Source organism: Botryllus schlosseri, chromosome 8 (assembly GCF_051294905.1).
Source record: "Botryllus schlosseri isolate E-star chromosome 8, Bs_hap1, whole genome shotgun sequence".
Classification (NCBI taxonomy): domain Eukaryota; kingdom Metazoa; phylum Chordata; class Ascidiacea; order Stolidobranchia; family Styelidae; genus Botryllus; species Botryllus schlosseri.
The window spans coordinates 13119775-13140540 of record NC_137243.1 but is presented as its reverse complement, the minus strand read 5'-3'; the positions used below and the strand labels follow the sequence as shown (position 1 = coordinate 13140540).

The 20766-nt window shown below is 39.9% G+C and overlaps 2 protein-coding genes across 2 annotated transcripts; one reads left to right on the top strand and one right to left on the bottom strand.

The window, feature by feature from the left end:
* Positions 1-504: 504 nt before the first annotated feature.
* On the top strand, positions 505-19618 carry LOC145444043 (integrator complex subunit 5-like). The gene is made up of 20 exons (XM_080321953.1): positions 505-749; positions 1192-1396; positions 2654-2767; positions 4208-4358; positions 4418-4581; positions 5685-5800; positions 5863-5977; positions 6665-6737; positions 6801-6933; positions 7715-7857; positions 8337-8485; positions 8547-8694; positions 9237-9436; positions 10133-10251; positions 10661-10876; positions 11637-11881; positions 13132-13351; positions 13411-13515; positions 15379-15521; positions 19467-19618. The coding sequence occupies exons 1-20, from the start codon at positions 618-620 to the stop codon at positions 19483-19485; spliced, it is 2910 nt and encodes a 969-aa protein (XP_080178079.1). The 5' UTR covers positions 505-617; the 3' UTR covers positions 19486-19618.
* LOC145444045 (uncharacterized) lies at positions 19293-20094 on the bottom strand. The gene is made up of 3 exons (XM_080321955.1): positions 19942-20094; positions 19779-19877; positions 19293-19723 (listed from the first exon to the last, which is right to left on the bottom strand). The coding sequence occupies exons 1-3, from the start codon at positions 19973-19975 to the stop codon at positions 19620-19622; spliced, it is 237 nt and encodes a 78-aa protein (XP_080178081.1). The 5' UTR covers positions 19976-20094; the 3' UTR covers positions 19293-19619.
* Between the last annotated feature and the right edge of the window lie 672 nt (positions 20095-20766).

Sequence of the window (20766 nt, the reverse complement as noted above, 5' to 3'; positions counted from 1 at the left end):
ACACTCGTCAGGGGTAATCGTCAGCAATTATAGTTGAGGATTGGAAAGAACAAGCCTATAATCGTATCACCAAATATGAAAAATCATTAGGTCCATTAGACACATTTTCGAATGTCACATTTTCGAATATGTCAATGTCACATTCAAGAATATGACCCCAGCCCCCCAAAGTTTGGTATGGTATAAATTTTAGGAACTATAGAAAACTTATAATAATACGAGAATTGACAATACAAGGCTGAAATCTAGCTCAAGTAACGTATACGACGTACTAAGCCTTTTGCATTGATTGCATTTCTGCAAAAACGTACCTAGCGAGTAGTGACCTGTGACAGTATCTGATAAGCACCGGTAGATGGCGCAAGTTAGCGAATGCTTTAGTTTTGTGCGCTTCGATTAGTTTGCACTTCGATTAGATCGCACCCTTTTATCATTGAATTGATTATTTATATTGAATGGTTCGTGTATATCGAAGAAATCGCTGATATTACTGTTCCAAATCCACTCTCAAGATTTTCAGCTCGCCATCGAAATCTCCATGATTCGCTTCAAGCTGAAGCATTGATGCGCGAACTCCGGCCTCAGCAGCGCTTGCAGAATGGGTTTGGGTATGTTGAATGTTGATGTTGTTTACAGTGCCGGTACCACAAAGTCCCAAGCTTGTTACTTCCTGCTGGGCTAGTGCTCCAGGGTTGGTTCGATTTTCCTATTTCGTCGAAATGAAAGATAGAGAAGACTCAGTGTCCAAGGTATGTTTCATAGCATTGGCATTGAATGCCGTACTCAGCTGGTATAGTAATGTACCGCACAGGCGCAGTGAGATTCATTTGGTAAATTACAAGATTTCATTCCATCTTAAGTTGTTGGCTGTTCATCCTGATGTCAGTGTTTTGCTGTGAATATTGTCAATGAATATCCTAATCAATCAAAATCGAATTATTGGGTGCAAAGAGTGTATAAATTCGCTATATAGCACTATGAAAAATTACTCGTACCACTCAAATCATTACAATTTATACCAACCTTAGTAGTAGGGATAACACGCTTCATTGTTGTGAATTCTATCAGGTTTCGTTAATGAGTGATCTGCTTTCTCATTTCTAGGCACTCATAAATTTCTTCCCCCTGCTTACTATAGCTATTACGTGAACACGAGATATTTTATAATCTTTTTCTTATGATATTATGCAGCTTAGTACGAAGCAGACAGTCAGTTGGTTCATCGCCTCTAATTATGCGTCTGGAGGATTCACACCTGAAAGAATAAATAATGCCATTACACTGCTAAAGCGAGTCCCAGCCTCGAGGTATGCAGTGCTTGAACGATTCTCACAACTCTTCGAGGAAGCGGCCAGAAGCCATTTCGATCACAGATCAAAGGAGTACGGGAGTTCAAGTGAGACTTTACATGTTCGCTCGCATTAGTGTGTAGTATAGCGTCTTTAAATTTTCTACCTTCTGATATGTTTTGTTGTTGTTGTTGTGACATTGTGATCCCTAATAATGAAGGGACACATTTTTCCAGCCTAAACAGGAGTATAAAAGCGTGTATATATATGCACAGTACCATAGTGCTGTTCAAAAAAAAAACTTTTTCTTCAAATTTCACTGGATACTTGATTTAATTGTTGGGTTGGTTGAAAAAACGCTGCACACCAACTTTGGGTCCATTCCAAGATTTCCAACCAGTAGAAGCGAGATTCGTGCCGTGGAAAGTTTTGAATTTATCATTCTAAAACAAAAAAATGAAATTTCAAAATTTTTCTGCCGACCCCATAAAATCTTTAGGCTGTCAGAGGAGATGATGCACACCAAATTTGGCTCAATTCCGACCACTAGAAGTGAAGTTATTGCAGTAGAAAAATGATTTTATAATAAATAATTGAAGAGTTAGTCACCGTAAATACCATTTTATTCAAATTCAAATTTTTCTACCGCAATAACTTTGCTTCTAGTGGTTGGAATTGAGCCAATTTTGGTGTGCAACATCTCTTCTGAGAGTCTAACGATTTTATGGGGTCGGCAGGAAAATTTTGTTTCTTGTTTTTTAATGATAAATTCAAAACTTTCTATTGCACGAATCTCGCTTCTACTGGTTGGAATGGAGCCAAAGTTGGTGTGTAGCGTTTTTTAACCAACCTAACAATTTTATCAAGTATAGCCGGTGACATCTAAAGGAAAAGTTTTTTTTTAACAGCCCTAATGCACAGTTACCATTACTCTTCATTACAATACCATTATAAACTTCCCTTGCATTAATTGGATTTGTTAATACTGTGCAACAGTTTTAATATGATAATGTACTCTTCATTCAAGTTTTTGCTGGAATTTCAATGCCAATTCATGCATCAAATTGTCATTTAGATCTTACCGCCTTCCGTAATGCTTGTTATGCTAATGCAACATAGGCTACTAGGGATGAACGATGCCCATTTTACGAAACAATCATGCAACGGTACATGAGCCTAAGACCGAGAATTGCTGGTTTTCAATTTTTATCAAAATAAAAATTTGAAGGGCTCACGATATACTGTAAAGCAGGCCGTAGGCCTATATCCAATCCTGTGAAGGGACATGCTAAGCTAATCGCTATCGTACATTATATTTAGAGTTCAAATGTTTGGCGAACTCTTTAATTCAGATTATTTTGCAGGTCAGGAGTTGATCGGTAGTATGCAGGTCGTGTCGAAGACTATGAACGAGCTACTAGAAAACAATAGTATAGCGTGGGCGCCGATATTATGTGAATGGTCAATCGAGTTATTAGGTGAGTATTGGTGGACTTGATTCACATTTGTTGTCATGGAAATTTCACTCATAAAGGTGATACAAATTATAGATTACTAACCACGAACAGATACGCAACACTCGGTGGTTACGCATGGGCATGCAGTCTCTCTTATTGCTGAGCAATCCGAAAGTAGCATTGGCCTAATTTGTAGTGCAATAGCTGGTGACCTGAGTGCTGAAATGTAATATAATGATTGGTCTTAATCGAAAGCTAGTGTCACAGTGATTTTGAAAATATAAATTTAAAGTCTTGTCAGGGCAATGGAACCACCCCGATACAACCCTCAATGTCTGAAAATCGGCATTGTCCCAACAATGGCACTGCCGCCAACATACCGCAACGATGCCCATTTTCAGACTTTGAGGGGTTCTATTGCCCTGACAAGATTTCGATTTGTATTTTCGGAATCAGTGCGACACTAGCTTTCGATTAGGACAAATTTTATTAAATTTCAACCCTCGGGTCACCAGCAATAGCACTATACAAATTATGCTGCTTTAAGATTGCACAGCAATAAGAGAGACTGCTTGCCCGAGAGTAACGACGGGTTTTGCGTGAATTGCGTATCTATTGGTAGGTTAGTAATCTATAATACAAACATATTCCAAAGATACTTTCTACTTTACAAAATCCAAACCGTAAAAAAAGGACGTAGCTTTGCTTCAAAATGCAAAGTAGAAGTGGATACAATCTAAAAGCATATTCACTTGAGTTTAAGTAAATGCAAAGACGAAACTCGCTGGAATGCTCCGAAAAAGGAGAAGTGCTTCATCAGTGACTACCTCGGCAGTCTGCCTTATGTTGGGTATCTGTGCTAAAAGAAGTCGTCCGTGCTCTTAGAGTGCTATTTGTGCCTTTCATTTTTACTTCCTATAACGCAATCTAATCTCGATCTGGATTGCTAGCAGTATTTTTGGGCATCACAGTTGCATATATTTTCGTGGTTGCCAGCAATGTTCCCTCTAATTTTTGACGAGTCTGCGCACACTCACCAACTCACTGCGCAGACCCTTGGACAACAGTGCGTAAAGACTAAAAAAAAGGTCATCACTTTGAATTTTTTCGCGCAACTAAGATTTTCCGTGCGCAGAGACCGTGTCAGCACTGCGCATTTGCGCACGTGCGCAGCTTGAAGGGAACATTGGTTGCCAGTGAATTCGGCATTAGAAAGTTAATAACCATTATTATTACTATTATGGAAGCGGTGTGTCACTATTGTATTATTAAATTAAATAATACATGTTTCACTGAAGATGAGCGTGAATTGGTGAACTTGGCATTAGAAATGTAATTATAACTGTTACTATTATGAAAGCAATGCATGAATATTGTAATATTAAATTTAAAAATGAATGTTTCACTGAATTTCACCGTCAGTGTGATATACGACACGTAGTATCAGTTCTTGTTTCACAGGTCAAATCAGCAGCAGTTATAAAATGGGCGGATCAGTCGGCGGGTCGTCAATCAACTCGGGATCGAAACTGCACGAAACCCTGTCAAACTGGATGCAAGTTCTTCCGACTCGAATTCTAATGAATATGTATCGGCACTGCTTGAAAATTTTGTGAGTGTGTCTCGCTTTATGCCGATCGATCGCATTTCGAGTCGTACCGTCTGTTGCAGAATCAAGCAAGGCGACGACAGCTGCATGGACTCGCTGCTGTCCGCGTCCACGCGGCATTCGCCGAGGTTTGACTGGGTCGTCGCCAACGTCGGCAATAGCTTTCCGCAGGAAATCACTTGCAAAGTCCTCAAGTCCGGATTTCGAGACTTTGTCAATCAACGGGGTATGGGTATTGGCCGATTGTGTTGAAATTGTACTCCGGTATCGCGTCAGAGGTGGTTGTAATGAAGTACTTTTACTTTTTTGGATTACTCAAGTAGATAAATGATTTTGTTTTTGGATTACTTTTACTTCTACCTAATGTTTTTATGCAAAATCACTTCTTTGCACTGCTTATTTTGAAAAGTAGTTTTGGTCCGAGTTCGCGTCATGTTTTCCAATGAACTTGTGGGGATAACCGAGGAAAATCCCCTGTATCACGATAACTGAATATATGTGTGAATATTGCACCTATTCGTAGTGTCATTATTTGTTTTTCGTTAGTCGCGATGATTCGTTTCAAAATTTCGAATGTAACCACTTCTGATTAACCGCTTAAAGTATGCAACCCTTCGCCCAAATCTACTTTTTTAAACTACTTGCTCTAGCATTTTTCAGTCCTTCACTTTATACTTCTTCTTGAACTAGTTTTGACTTGTCTTGGTACTTGCAAGTTCTACCTGTGATTGAGTAGAAATTTACAGCATTACTCTACTCAAGAAGCAACACTACACTGGTTTCACCACGAGACTGTGATTACTGTAATTAGTTTACTTCCAAGTGTCGTACACAATCACCGCAGTAACGCTGTGCTCTAGTACTTCCGCTAAACTTATTCAATTAGGCTTTTCCCACTTTTAGTCAACTTTACAGCATTTATAGCGGAATCTCTTACTTTTTTATAATTTGGATTTTGTAACGTAGTTAGTAGCTTTGGGACAAGTCTTCGTCACATACATGAACAAAATTGTCTACAAAAAGTAAGCGAAACCTGGACCGAATCTACATTTTGAAACTAATTACTTCTGTACTTTCATGCTTTTCTTTGCCACTTCTACTTGTAATATATGGCATTACTTCTATGTCTACTTTGAGTTTCATCCACTCTCCTGTTTAATTCTCTACTAATTACGGAAATTCTGACAATTACCATTTCTTCAGTCAAATATCATTTTTTTGAATCTCGGAGTACAATGGAAACCTATAATATTTAAAAAATCAAAATTTTTAAATCCATGAAATGTTTTCATTCTCTTCTCAGCATTCAATACAGCATGGTCTTTTTAGGCGAATCTGCAATGGAAGACGACAGTTCGAAAATTAAATCGGTGGTCCACATTTTGGAGCATCTATCGAGTAGGCACAGCGATAAAGTGCATAAATCAATCATCGAGTTATATCAGGTCAGTCATGCAGCTATGTTATAGTACTGATACTGAATATTTAATGTTTGTTATTTTTCCAGTCTCCGACAGCAAGCGGCGATAAAGTGCAAGTGAAATCTATTTTGTACATCATGCAGCTCCTTTCCGATTCGCCGCTCTTGATCCAGATAACGACCAAACCGTTCTTGGATATATGTAAGGGTTATAATTAGGGCTGGGCAAAATCGAGTAGCTGAGTGATTCGATTCTGAATCCCGTAATATGCTTCGAGTCGAGTCGAGTAATCGAGTATCACTCATTATGACGTCATAACTGAATGTAATAAGTCAAAGTTCAAATATGTACCGTTTATGCCACCATAAAGAATATAATGCCTCTTATACATCTCATAAATGATACTTTGGTATTATTTTGGCCATCCGATTTCATTCCACTTGGTGACAATTCTGTGGCATAATCATGATTTTGGAAATGTGCTACGTCCAGTAACTTTCGTAGCTTTGTACTATATGTTTCGTATGCTACGATACCGCCAATCAAGGTTTCAAGGCTTCAACAGCGAAAATGAGTATCGAAACTATAATTCTCGTTGATAAATTAACTTTCAGTGGCGAGGAGCGTATAATTTCAGTACTCGAAAAAATCGTATTTCACTACTCGACTCGAATCATTAAAATTAATACTCGATTCAGATTCGAGTACTCGAATCATTTTGCCCAGCCCTAGTTATAATGTCACAGTGGCCACAAGCTTACCTGCAAACTAAGTCACTAATGACATTATTCTGTGATCAAATGATGAATTACCCAACGTTAATCAACATACTTTTGATAGCTGTCGGATAATTTTCGCAGCTTTGAACAAGACAAAATTTTGTTTCAGTGGGACAAAAAAACTTGCGCAATTTATACACAGACTTTAAGAAACTGCCGGATTACCACGATAAGGTCGACGCGTGAGTGTTGGCCTGGTACGTTTCCGGTTGTAGCTTGCGATAAATTGTCGTAATCTGTTACAGCGCCGTCAGTCTTGCCGTTCACCTGATATGTCAATCATCTGCGGGTTCCTTTTCCCTGGTGAAATTTGTGTTGGAGGCAGCTTCTGATGACAGCCTTGAGGAACCGATGCAGGATATCTTTAGTCAACTTATGGTAGGGATTGGTCGTTCCATTCAGTGCTATACAGAATTGCAATGATTACAAGACTTTATGGTCAGTTACATTACAAAATTATTACTTCAAATACCATTAATTATAATTGAGTTACATTTTGCAATCTAATTACATTTTAACTGCATTATAAATTATGGCAACATATTATTATGGAATGATAATACATAATACAGTCTAGTAGTAAGTTTAATATAGTTTGAAACCATTTCCCACCTCGTAATAGTTCGGAAAGTAGATAGCTAGCAGTTTGAATTTAGTTAAGCCTCAGTGTATTTTTTTCATTCCACACTTCTGAATCCAAGGAGAAGGTTACTGTGGTCTTATTCTCTTTTAACTCTAGTCACTGCGTTTTATAAAATTTTCAAGTTCAACATTGTGATATGCCTGATGTCACAGCTAGGTATATGTTTATTTGAGTGCATACAACATCTCCGAGACGTCTGACAGTAGACATTAGTGCAAAACTTCTTGTGTACTGGTAACCAGCAAAATTCTACGAAGACTTTGCTGTACGTCATGCTGCTTATGCTAAACGTGTCTGTAACCCCAATATTGTTATCTAGAGTTGATAACGAGTTTTAGCACATGTAGTTCAGGTCAGGGAATTGTTTATATTCCCCAACAGAAACCCCTAAATTCTCCACAAATTGGAGAATTCCCCACTGGTTGTCAACCACTAGCGCAACTAGACGTTCAAGTATTCAGTTCAAGCATTGGTTGACCGGCCGCATCACAACGAGGATGGTTCTGTTTACGGCAGGATGGGCTTCTGCGTGACCTGCTGCGAATCGCGATGAGGAAACGTGCGGGCGCCGAAAAGCGGCAGAGCGACATCGTCAACGCCATGAAGAAACACCATTCCGACATTTGCGATCTGTTTCTCAAAATGACAGACTCTCGAAGGTACCGAAGACTCGCCTGTGTGTAATCGCGTGTGTGGTGAATTGCGGCATGTGACTCCAGGACAGAGCAATGAAGTACTTTCACTTTTTAGAAGTACCGTACTCGCGTAGTCTTTGCCTACTTACTCAGGAAGTGAATATGCTTTTAGAGTGCTCCCACATTTACTTTGATTGCTTATTTTACCTAATTTTTAACACTTCCTATTTTGTTAAGTAGAAAGTATCTTTGAGGTTTGGTTGCATCTCCTTTATGAGAGAAATTTTCATAACAACCGATTAAAATAGATCCTTCGCCTGAACTAAATATTTTTTGAAATATACACCCATTTGCATTGTTGTCATCCTGCGTTGACCGTGATCATCTATATATCAATTTTGTAAGTGGGTTCCTCCGAGACATTGCTGTAAGTGTGCAATGTCTCCAATAAATCAATCTCGACATCTCACTTTTTGCTGCTACCTAAATAGTTACTGCTACAGGAGAAATTGGATTGTCACGCTGCTGAAAATTGTCTCGATAAAGGGATGCGGCTGTATGGTTTTTCACAAGTTACTTTGCGAGACGGAGAGCCTCGATGATCTGACGGTCATTTTCAAGCTGCATGTCTTCGTAAACGCGGTGGTGCCAGGTGGGTTGGATGCGGTTGACGGGCGATCGCTGTGGTAAACTAGAAGGCGTCTTTCTTGCAGGTGTGATTGAGCAAGCTCTCGAGTACTCGTTCGCCGTCGTGTCCACGCAAGGCATCAGACTGCGTTGTCTGAATAACTTTGTGAAAAATTTGTGGCGGCTTCTGCTGGGAAAGGTGGACGTGCCCGGGTCGTACGAATTACAGAATAAGTAAGTTTTGTTTCTTTATAGCTTATGATTTACGACTATTGTAAGCGTTATAACTGATTATACTCGGTAATAACTATCAGTTATACTTATCTGTACCTACGAACCGGTACCATTATCATATATATTATTGAACTGTATATATTCATTTTACATACCTAGTACTGTTTGATGAATAAAATTGTCATTTTTCTTCAAAATCCTCAATGCAGATTCATGCTCCTGGTCACACTTCCCGTATTTGACATAATTACAAGTCATGTTGAGCCGTAACACCCATAGGTCATTCTTTGAGGTGTAAAGATTTAGAATTGGCCTCCTTATGCAAAGCTCTGCAGCCTAATGTGCAGACTTGTAGGAAGTACTGGGTTTTCAAAATACTCAGTTAGAACTAGAACTAAAGACCCTTGAAAAATCTCCAACTAACTAAAACACTACCGGTACTAACGAGATTCAATTCTGCAGCAAGTGTTGAAGTGATCATGCAAACTGAAACAAAAACATGTTAATGCAGTTATCACGAATGTCAAATTTCCGATTCGTAGATTACAGAAAGCATTGTGGAATCACGTGTCCGGACTGCGAGCCATTCTGTCGTCAGTCAGACCTGTCGAAACGGCGAGCGTTCTCGCAGTCGACATCATCTCCAATTTGTTGCTGACGCCCATGTCGAAAGTGCTGGAAACCTCACAATATTCCTTGGCACGCACGCTGGTAGCGCAGTTTTTCAAGCTGCTACATTCCGGTACGTTCACTTACTACTTACTAGTATCTGATGCACTGAACGTTTATATGCACCTATGAAACTTTGTTGCCGGAAGGAATTCCTGTATAATGTTTTGAAATTTCACACCATCTCATTTTTCTTCCATGGTACTAAGTTCGCCAACAGTGTATCATCGTTATTTTCTGTTAAGACACCGATGCGTTGCAATTCATCATTTGGTTTCAAATTCAACTCCACATTCTATTTCGTTTATTGCGCTGCCGACTCTCTCGACTAATTAGACCAGAGGTTTCTGCCTTTTTTTGCTCGTTGCCCCGTCAATTAGTAAAAAAAATAGCATTGGCCCATTAACATTCAATGATAAACACTTGGTCTTAGCAACACAAACGAATCAAATGAAAATTGACTCAAATTTGATGAGGCTTTCGTTGTCATTTTTGTCCATATAATGGGTGCAGCATCAAGTATGTTGCCCGGTTTGCAATGGAACCAGGGTTGCTATAATTGTAAGAAAAATGATGTTGCGAAGCCAACGTTAGATCATTAAATCACTAAATCATAATAACATGATTTCTGATATCACTATATACCGCGGAAGCTCTGTTGCTAACCGAAAACATCGTCATGGCTCAGTACAGGACCATGGCCCATAGGTTGATAACCACTGAAGTAGAATAACTAGACTTCACTTCAAAATCCGATACTTTCTTTCAGGTAGAGTCAATAACGATCCATCCATGATCAGCTGCAGGAAGGCTCTCGTGCAGCTGTCGCAAGTCCCGGAAGTCTTTTCGATCGTATGCCAGTCTGTCCTCGAAAGCTCGGTCATGCAGGTACCGAGTGTATGTCAACAATTACTAGAATTGTAATAACTATTATTGCGAAAACGATGCATCAATATTGTAGTAATGAACTCAGAAATAAATGTCTCACTGAACTTGAGTGTGAATTTTGATATACAGCACTTGGTGCCAGGGTTGTAACCAAGTCACAAGTCAATCTCACTTTTATAGTTTTGTCGAGTCATCCGAAAATCGTGACTCAAGTCGAGTCATTATACCCTGCTTGGTGCACTCATCATTTGGCATATATGCATTTATGTATTCGGGTTGAGGTGAGGTTAAGGTAGACGTTGGGTTTGGGTTAGCATTAGGGGCTGTCACTGGGTGTCACTGTTACGAATTCACTGACAACCTCGGAACAAGCCTTGTTCTTTACCTTTCCAAATGATCTGCTTTTCAGGTCAACGCTGTTCTGTTCGGGCGCAGGACGGAGGAAGTGAAAGAAGACGAGGACGGGGCGCCCACGACGGGTCACATGTTTGCGGAGCAGCGCGTGTCCTTGCTGGCGCGGCATCGGGCATTCACGACATCGGTGGTCGGGCACGTGCCTGTCGTCGTGGAGACCGGGGTGATAGGGACCGGGCCAAAGCGAAAGAAGTCTTGTCCTCTGTCTAAGGTTCTGATTCAGTTTGCAGTACCATGTGCCATGCAGGGTTTTTATGACAACTCCCCTCATAAAAGTATCATATCCTGAACTACTTCCAAAAAAGACCAAATTCTCCCTATATGTTGAACTTGGTTAACTGCATTTACTTAGGCCTACCACACGCCCTCTTTTCTCAAGAAAAGTGAATGGTCCTCCGAGAACACCCAAATGTCTCCTTTTTTTCATTTCGAGTCAGTTGCTTGTACTTTCAACAAGAATTTGAGGCGAGACGTGTTAATTTCCAAAAAATTACCGTAGCCAGCCTATTAGTTTGGTAAGTTTCGAGAATCTTACGGTTGTGTATAATTTCAATATTCCTTTTATATAAATGACCATTCGTTGCTGGCAAAAATTTGTGGGAACTGCAAAGTATTCATGGTCTGAAGCAATGAAATATATTTGATTTGTTGTTTTTGTGTCTTTTGCTGTGCCTTTTATTGTAGCTTTTCCCTGTAACTGCCAAGGAAATGTAAAACATCAACTCAAACATATGAATTCTGCGTTCGTTCTACATTCGTTTTACTTTCTGGCAAGAAACATGTCCTCTTTTTGGGCACTGAAAATGTAGCAGGCCTACATTGTGTTATATTCGCTTCTGATGGATGTCAGTTGAAAAGCTTCGAGTGGTATAAATTAATCCAAGAGCGAATCCAAATCCTGGCGCAAACAATTTGCGAAAATCCAAATCCGCTACTAATCGGTCGAAATCTTGAAATCCATGCCGTTGCAGTCTGCGCAAGTCACCAACAACGAGTGCATGTCGCTCCTGCTTCACCGATGCTGCTGCAAGACCGGCAGCGGCAGTTCCATGGAAGGCGGCGCCATTCACGACATGCCAGCGTCGTTTGACGAGGAGAAGCTGACGGTGTTGAGCGCGAAGCTATTCGAAGCCGTGACGTCGTCGATACAAGGCGCGCTCTTGCACTCAGAGACGAGATGGCCGGACCCGCAGTTTCGGAAATACACTGTCGAAAGGTGGGTGGTGGATACTAGCCATGTGTGAAAAGATCTATACTCGGGCTGCGACGGTGGAGATGGTCTGAGGTGTACACTCGAATGGAGGTGACGCCGGTTTAGAGAAGTTGAGTCCAAAAGTTAGTATTCTAGGCCTGGTGTTCTCTAAACTGAAGAGGTGGCCACGGTAGTGATAATTCAAGGTGGTCAAAGTAAGCCTCATCGGTACTCCAGAAGTAGCATCGTAAACATTGTGCTGGTAGAAGTAGAGACCTATAAAATAAAATAAATAATACAAACCTGATGTTGCCTTAAAAACAGAAAACTGTGAGACGGAGGCAGTCTACAATCATGACCAACCGACTTAGTAGTGCTAGTGGGCGAAACGTACCTGAGTACGCTGAAAAAGTAGAAGTAGTACGTTACTGACCTCAGTCATGCATGATAGTCAATCGTAATTGCATCGCGTTGATACTTGAGCAAGAGGTTGAATATGAAAGGTCTAAAAGTTGCCGGAGTAAATGATTTCGAAATACACATATGATCAAGGGGACTCAAACTTTTTGTGGTTGATCTGAGGATGCTATTTCCAAAATAGGAAGATGCGTCATCTCGTCAAACGCAAAAGGAATATCGACATTCGGAACTGCATATGGCTACGACTTTGTCCATTACTTCCTGCTTGGCAACATGTAAATAGTAACATCAAGCAGCGCAGAAGTGAAAGTAGTCTAAAGCGTAACCAGTCCAGGAGTGGAGTAGAAGTACTCTGTTACCGACCATTTCTCATTTCTGGCACCTGTCATGGTATTGGTCATCTCGAGTCCGTTTGTTCTATAGTGCCTATTCTCTGATTTGGCCTGTTCAGTGAGATACCTAAATTATTCCTGGTGCTTACGACGACTTATTGACAGAATTACAGTTGTGAATTGTACAAATGTTCATATCCATTAGCTACTATTGATTTGATCGTAAAAGATGGATGGAGCAATACAATATGAATGAATAACGTAAGGTTTTAGGATTTCTTGAAATCTGTCAGTCAGGTGCTCATTGTAGCGTTTTGAATAAATATCATCAAAATCCAAATGACTCTGTGCGAGGTAACATTGTATAGCTTTCTAGTTGGAAAGCAACTCACTAAAATTGTCCTACTTTTGTGATCTCCAAGCTGTGCAAACCTAGCGATTAAAAACCTAATATCGTTATAAAGGGCTCCGCATAATAGTGAAAACTGTCAACATAGTATTTCTAATGTTGATATGCTTCAGAGATCTACGAATCTTCACCTTTTTTGATGAGCATCCATTCGCGTGGAGCATGATGGGATTATTGGCTAACAGTGCAAAAGCTTTCCGGCGCTGTTCCATGCTTATTAGGGCCATCACAGGGGCGTTATTATATCACTGGGACTCGTCGAGAGAAAACTCGATTGTGGCCGCGGGCAGCTATCTTCGACATTCGATTAAAGTTGTCGAAGTCCTTTCAAAGGTGGACAATTGCAAATTATGAAACTTTCATTCAATACATCTGTTGTGTGCGTGTTTCAGGGTCAGCTGCTCCCTGAGCCTTTGTGTTACGTTGGCGAACTTTTCGACCAGTTATCACCTCATGAAGTGTTTTTGGTATTGAATGATCTGTGGAAGTTTATACATGTAAGTGATCATACTTTTTGTCAAGAGTACTAACGAATACGCCTCGTGTTACCAAGGTTTGATTCTTCTGCATCTTGGAAATTTGATCGTTGCATGATATATCTCTTACTTCTGCGGATTGAGGATGAGTTCTTTTTCGAGTCACAGCAACAAGGAAGAAACATAGAATTTTGTGTCGGTCATTCGTTATCATATTGAAATCGGTGCACGTGGCAACCTTGAAATATTATAACATAAGGCTATTTTCTTACTCAAATTCCTGCGAAACTGAACCTTGCAGACATTTTTCAATGGATATTTGTAACTTTTCGATGTGTGTATTGTTCTAACTGTATATATGCTGTGATCTTTCGATGATTATACTCAGAGTTGGTCAGTAACGAAGTACTACTTTTTCGAAGTACTCAAGTAGTTTTCCTCTACTTCTGGTACTTACTCAAGTAGATCTGATTTTCACTACTTCTACTTCATAATATTTTGTGATCTACTTACTTACTTTTCGCTATTTTCAGTTTGTCAAGTAGAAGTAGTTCAATCTTCCAATCAGGAAGATGGCCTGAGGAATTTCGGGGCTGTTTTCACGGAGTATCAACATTAAATTTTCATAAAAGATTGGTAAAGCCCAGAATTTTCGTCGCGTGCAGTGCTGGATACCGAGAGGCCAGTATGATTTCACGAAAGTATAAATGAATATAATTTAGGTAGAGTGTTGACGTGCTTCCGTTCACACCACATTGTCGCCCTTCGTCCATATCAAATAATTCATCACAGTATATATGGCTCATCATAACGCTTGAAACTGATGTTTCGCAATCTAGCATTTACTTGTCATATCGTAATCTAGCATGTCCATGGCATGTCCAAATCTGGAAAAGTGGACTATGACTTTTTTTAGGTTCAGAGCTGTTTTAGCATACCACCTTTGAAACTTTCTGGACTAAAAACATGAAATACATGTTCCGCTCCGCTTTTACAAGTAGTATTTATATTTCACTTTCAATTCCCAGTATCATATACTTTGAGTTATAATTATTATCAGTTCTTTTGTCTGGATAACATACATGTTGAAGTATAAATGCAAGTGTAGGCAAGTGATGCCTTTGATTTCTGGAAATAAAGCTACACAATATGGCATTTTTACGGTCCACCATATTTTTTATTAACGTTTACTAATCGCACAAAGTGTTTACACTGTATCCTATACATGTATACAACTTCTCCGTATTGCTCTTCGACTAAACTATCGGGCTTATAATATGGGGAATGACGCCATACCATCCTATTTTCTAAAACGTGCTGTTCGAGAAAACAGAGGATTAGCATCGCATTTCCATATCAATACTATCATTTTCATCCCATGTGGACGAATACTAATGCTATCGAAAATTGGATACCTGCTGGTATGCATCAATATGAATCAAGCTCGTCACGTATCGCATAGCTCAATTTGCACCTTTTTACAATCCATGTGAACGAATTAAGATCGTTTTCATAACTACTTACTTACTTGAGTACTTTTAAAGTCATTCAATTCTACTTCTACTTCAAGTAGTTTTAGGTTGCTTATGGAAGAAGTACTTCTACTTGTACTTGGGTAGATATTTTCGTCGCTACTTCTACTTGAGTAGATTTCTTGACTACTTTGACCACCTCTGATTATACTGAACATTATGGCATTGCATGTATACTAGCCGCATTGGTAAGTCTTCGAACGAAGTATGGAAAATTGACTGATGTTATTCAAACTTTAGGGCATGCTCTGACTGGGGATTATGAAAGCTTTTCTATGTCTTGCATGTAGCCAGGACGAGTATACACGGTAATGCTAGCCACTGCACTTCATGAACATCATTTTATTTCCAGGCAAATCCACTTCCCGACGCCCCTGCATACAATACAACCAAGCGAAGACAAATTACCAACGTGGAAATGCTGCAACCATATCTGCTAACTATTCATTCCATCCTACATGCGAACATCAAGAAAATGGGGCATCTTTATGCCAGGTACAGAGGAAAACCTCCACTTATCCCTCTGTACATTTGACACCTATACGCAGCTGCTCAAATAAATGCTTGACATGCCAAGATATAAGATGAGCGATGTATCGGTGTCGGGTTATTCCGTACTGGCTTGATGTTTTGGTTTCGGAGTGTCATCCATTATAGAGTCGTAACTCCAACAAAATCCAGCATTGCTGCATATATGGCTATAGGAGTAGGAGCGGCTAATTATCTGCTGTCCAGTTACACGATGATGAACATTTTGAAATTCGAACAAGTGATTTGTGGTACAGAACTTCAGAATAACGCGAAACAATAACTTCATATTGTTAATTTATTCGCTAAAAGCTTTTCGACTAACTCTCATCAGTAGCGAACGTTAGTGATGGGGTGAATCAAATTCGAAATGTAAGAACTATTTTGTCTGTATGACGTAATAATAACAAAAACAAACAACTAGTAGACGGGCTAGATACGGTAGTAACGGTACAAAACAAACGTTAACGAGTACATATTCGGTTATAAATAACCGAAAACACAACACATAACATTAATGAAATATTCCAAGAGTGTAGAGGCGTTCCTTCTGGCGACAGAGAATCGGCTTTCGTAGCTTTATGATCGTAGATTCCAGGACCTTTAAATGAAACAGAGAACGGCCACGAGCAAGTATAGAAAATTGACTGTCATTGTAATGATCAGCACATTCTGGATGGGATAAGAGATGCTGTCCAATAGCCGAATTACAAGCAGTAACTTGATCATAATCACGCAGTGTGTCAACAGACTGCGATGAAAGAGTTGGAGAAACATTATTTATTCTAATTTGCCGTGGGACATGCTGGCGAATTCTTTGCTGCAAGCGCTGAGACGTGCGACCTACATACCGACTGTCACATCGGCACGTGTATTCATATATTATGTTGCTTTGATTTGTCGCAGGTAGCACATCCTTTTGCGTTGCAGGCATCAGAGATTTCGTCATGAAGATTATCTGAGGTTCTACTTGTGAAAAACAATGGCTCACTGACGATTTAATTTGTTTTTCAAACCTGTTGGACACTTTCCCAATCCAAGGAAGATGCAAATAAACAGGACATTTTCTAGGTCCAAACGGTTTAACTTTTCTGAAATCTTTGAGTTTACGATCTATGGTCATTTTAATGATATGATCAGGATAACCATTTGACTGAAAGATTGACCGAATGTTCTCCAATTCAGAATCAAGTTTGACTTTACTACAAATCATCAGAGCCCTGTGTACCAGAGTTCTTATCAAATTTACTTTACGTTTTACTGGACAGAAAGAATCCCACGAAATGTATTGCCCACTGAATGTAGGCTTACGGTAAACTGATGTAACAAAATTAGCACCCGTCTTTTCCACTACAACATCAAGGAATGCTAATGAATTATTGACCTCTTTTTCCATGGTGAATTTCAGTGATGGGTGAAGACCATTCAATTTGCTCAGAAACAAATCACACTGGGATTCATTTTCAAATATGGCGAAGGTGTCATCAACATATCTTTGATACATTAATGGTCGATCAATATCTTCGAATAACCGTTTTTCGTAATACCCCACAAAAATGTTAGCCAGAATGGGACCAAGCGGCGATCCCATTGCAACACCATCGATCTGTGTATATATGGTGTTATTGAAACTAAATTCGACATCACAAGTGATCAATCGCATTAATTTAACAAAAGAAGACCTTGAGAATGGAGGAGATGGAAGGACACCACCATAGAGTTCATTGGCACAAATCTCTATAGTCTCTTGAACTGGCACGTTCGTGAATAAGCTAGATATATCAAACGAACACATAGAGATTTCGGACTCATCGAGATCAACATTACGAATGGTATCAGCAAATGTGAACGAGTCACGAATGCAGTTACCACCATAGAACAAACTCACCGGCTCAAGATATCTCGCAATCCACTTCGCGACTTTGTGATACGCTGATCCAACCATCGATAGTATCGGACGTAAGGGTACATTCGATTTATGGGTCTTCGGAAGACCATACATACGTGGTCGAATGGAGCCAGTGGGTCTGATATCGTCGTATTCAGCAGAAGAGATTTTTCCCGCCTTCTTGAGGGTCAATAGTAGACGTTGAATACGAGCTTCTATCTTGGAGGTGTTGTCATTGTCACACGCAGGGCCAAGGATTTCGAATTTAGACTTGTCGCCGAGAATTAAATCCATTTTAGAAATGTAGTCACACTTATTCAAAGACGGGTGCTAATTTTGTTACATCAGTTTACCGTAAGCCTACATTCAGTGGGCAATACATTTCGTGGGATTCTTTCTGTCCAGTAAAACGTAAAGTAAATTTGATAAGAACTCTGGTACACAGGGCTCTGATGATTTGTAGTAAAGTCAAACTTGATTCTGAATTGGAGAACATTCGGTCAATCTTTCAGTCAAATGGTTATCCTGATCATATCATTAAAATGACCATAGATCGTAAACTCAAAGATTTCAGAAAAGTTAAACCGTTTGGACCTAGAAAATGTCCTGTTTATTTGCATCTTCCTTGGATTGGGAAAGTGTCCAACAGGTTTGAAAAACAAATTAAATCGTCAGTGAGCCATTGTTTTTCACAAGTAGAACCTCAGATAATCTTCATGACGAAATCTCTGATGCCTGCAACGCAAAAGGATGTGCTACCTGCGACAAATCAAAGCAACATAATATATGAATACACGTGCCGATGTGACAGTCGGTATGTAGGTCGCACGTCTCAGCGCTTGCAGCAAAGAATTCGCCAGCATGTCCCACGGCAAATTAGAATAAATAATGTTTCTCCAACTCTTTCATCGCAGTCTGTTGACACACTGCGTGATTATGATCAAGTTACTGCTTGTAATTCGGCTATTGGACAGCATCTCTTATCCCATCCAGAATGTGCTGATCATTACAATGACAGTCAATTTTCTATACTTGCTCGTGGCCGTTCTCTGTTTCATTTAAAGGTCCTGGAATCTACGATCATAAAGCTACGAAAGCCGATTCTCTGTCGCCAGAAGGAACGCCTCTACACTCTTGGAATATTTCATTAATGTTATGTGTTGTGTTTTCGGTTATTTATAACCGAATATGTACTCGTTAACGTTTGTTTTGTACCGTTACTACCGTATCTAGCCCGTCTACTAGTTGTTTGTTTTTGTTATTATTACGTCATACAGACAAAATAGTTCTTACATTTCGAATTTGATTCACCCCATCACTAACGTTCGCTACTGATGAGAGTTAGTCGAAAAGCTTTTAGCGAATAAATTAACAATATGAAGTTATTGTTTCGCGTTATTTTGAAATTCGCAACATATTTCTAGCTGGCTATATTGTCAGTGCTCTGGAGGATTGCAGCGATTGGCTATTTCGTGATATCTGGTAGATATGGTGAAGCTCCTCTAGCAATAGTTGCCACCTCAAACATTAACATGCAATGCAAAAGTCATTAGCAACTCTCAGACAGCCCACCTTTCCTGTAACAGACTATGAACTACAGATTGGCATCAAGGATGGATATTATCCAACCACTGTGTGCTAATGCCAGCTGAACCTCATCTATATCCTGCAATCAAACATCATATTGAGTAGAGAACTACAAAGTTGGATTTGAATAAGCAACTCTGAGACAGCCCACCTTTTCTGTAACAGACTATGAACTACAGATTAGCATCAAGGATGGATATTATCCAACCACTGTGTGCTAATGCCAGCTGAACCTCATCTATATCCTGCAATCAAAGATCATATTGAGTAGAGAACTACAAAGTTTTATTTGAATGTGTGCAGTGTCATACATTACAGTCCAAGTCTGTCAATTACAAAAGTGCTCTATGCCCACAACGTACAATGTCGAGCAAATTCAAGATTGTGACTTAACTCCTAATAATGACTGCCTCAGAACAGCAAAAATTGTTTTTTAGGTTTGTGTTGAAGGCTTGAAGAGATCAAGGCCTGATGAATAAAGAATGTGGACGGTGTAGCAATAAAATTATCGCATCATGGTTTTTAAGCACAGCATCACAATTGCATAAAGAATGTTTCATGAATAACTGAATAAAAATTGAAAAGTGGACTCAGACTATCTCCTTTAGTTTTGAAGAAAAACAGCTCGGACACGTGTTGTGATCCATCAGGTGAATTATCTTTGGATGTTGAGGGCATCTGATCCTCGCTCGCCCTGGAAAAATTCGCTTTTATAAACTTCAACCGAGAAGACTTACAATGCAGCTCACCTGGAAATAGATTTGAGCACGTCCTGCAGAACACCGTCGTCTGCGGCCGCTCACAGGTACACAGCGTTACGCTGACGTATTGCAGCTTCGGCATATCTTCTGAACAATGATACCAGCCAGTCTCAACAACTAGTCTCGTAAGAATAAAAGCACAACATCTTACTGTATTTGTTCCCGTTAGTGTCCGTACGCTCCATGATAACGGATTTTATTATTACTTGTCTGTCGATACACGTACGTACACCGTACAGGCGAAAATCACTATCAAAGTGTTCTGCAGGCGATTGAGGACTGACGGCGTAACCTGTTGATGTTATTTTTTCTCCGGCTAGAAAATTTGTTTGAGAGAGGAAGAGAGAGAGAGAGAGTATTTACTCCACAATGCTGTACTCAATGATAGATATCATAGGCTGTACTTGAGTAATACAAGAAATACAATTCGAATTAGGCAAATTCTACAATAGTTGCACAAGTTGGCCTGATAAGATAGTGTCTTTGAGCCAGGGCCAACCTCAAAATTTTGCTATTTAAGAGCAGAAAATTGTGAATTAAGTATTACTATAACAACAATCGCAGCCTCAAACGTATGACAGCACGGAGTTTTAGATTAAGTATAATGAAGATGTAATGCTATTTTATTATACATGATATTGTAGGTTGTAGCATTCGGCACAAAGTCCAGAACAGGAGTAACCAATCAGTCCGAGCATGAGAGCCATATCGCTTATTGAGTTGACGCGTAAAGAATCATAAACACAGGGCCGTAACAGTACTTCGTCAGGCCCCTCAAACTGTTTGCCTTGGACCCCATTTTTCTATCCGCTCTTCGCCGCTACTTGTTATCTACATTGGGTGTCCGTTTAGTGCAGTGGTTCTTAACCTTGTCTCCAGCGCCCCCCAAGGGGCGCTGGCGATTTTGAAGGGGGCGGAAACGCTCAGGGGGCGATATAGGGGGCGCTGGGCTCAGGGAGGTGGTATGGGGGGCGCT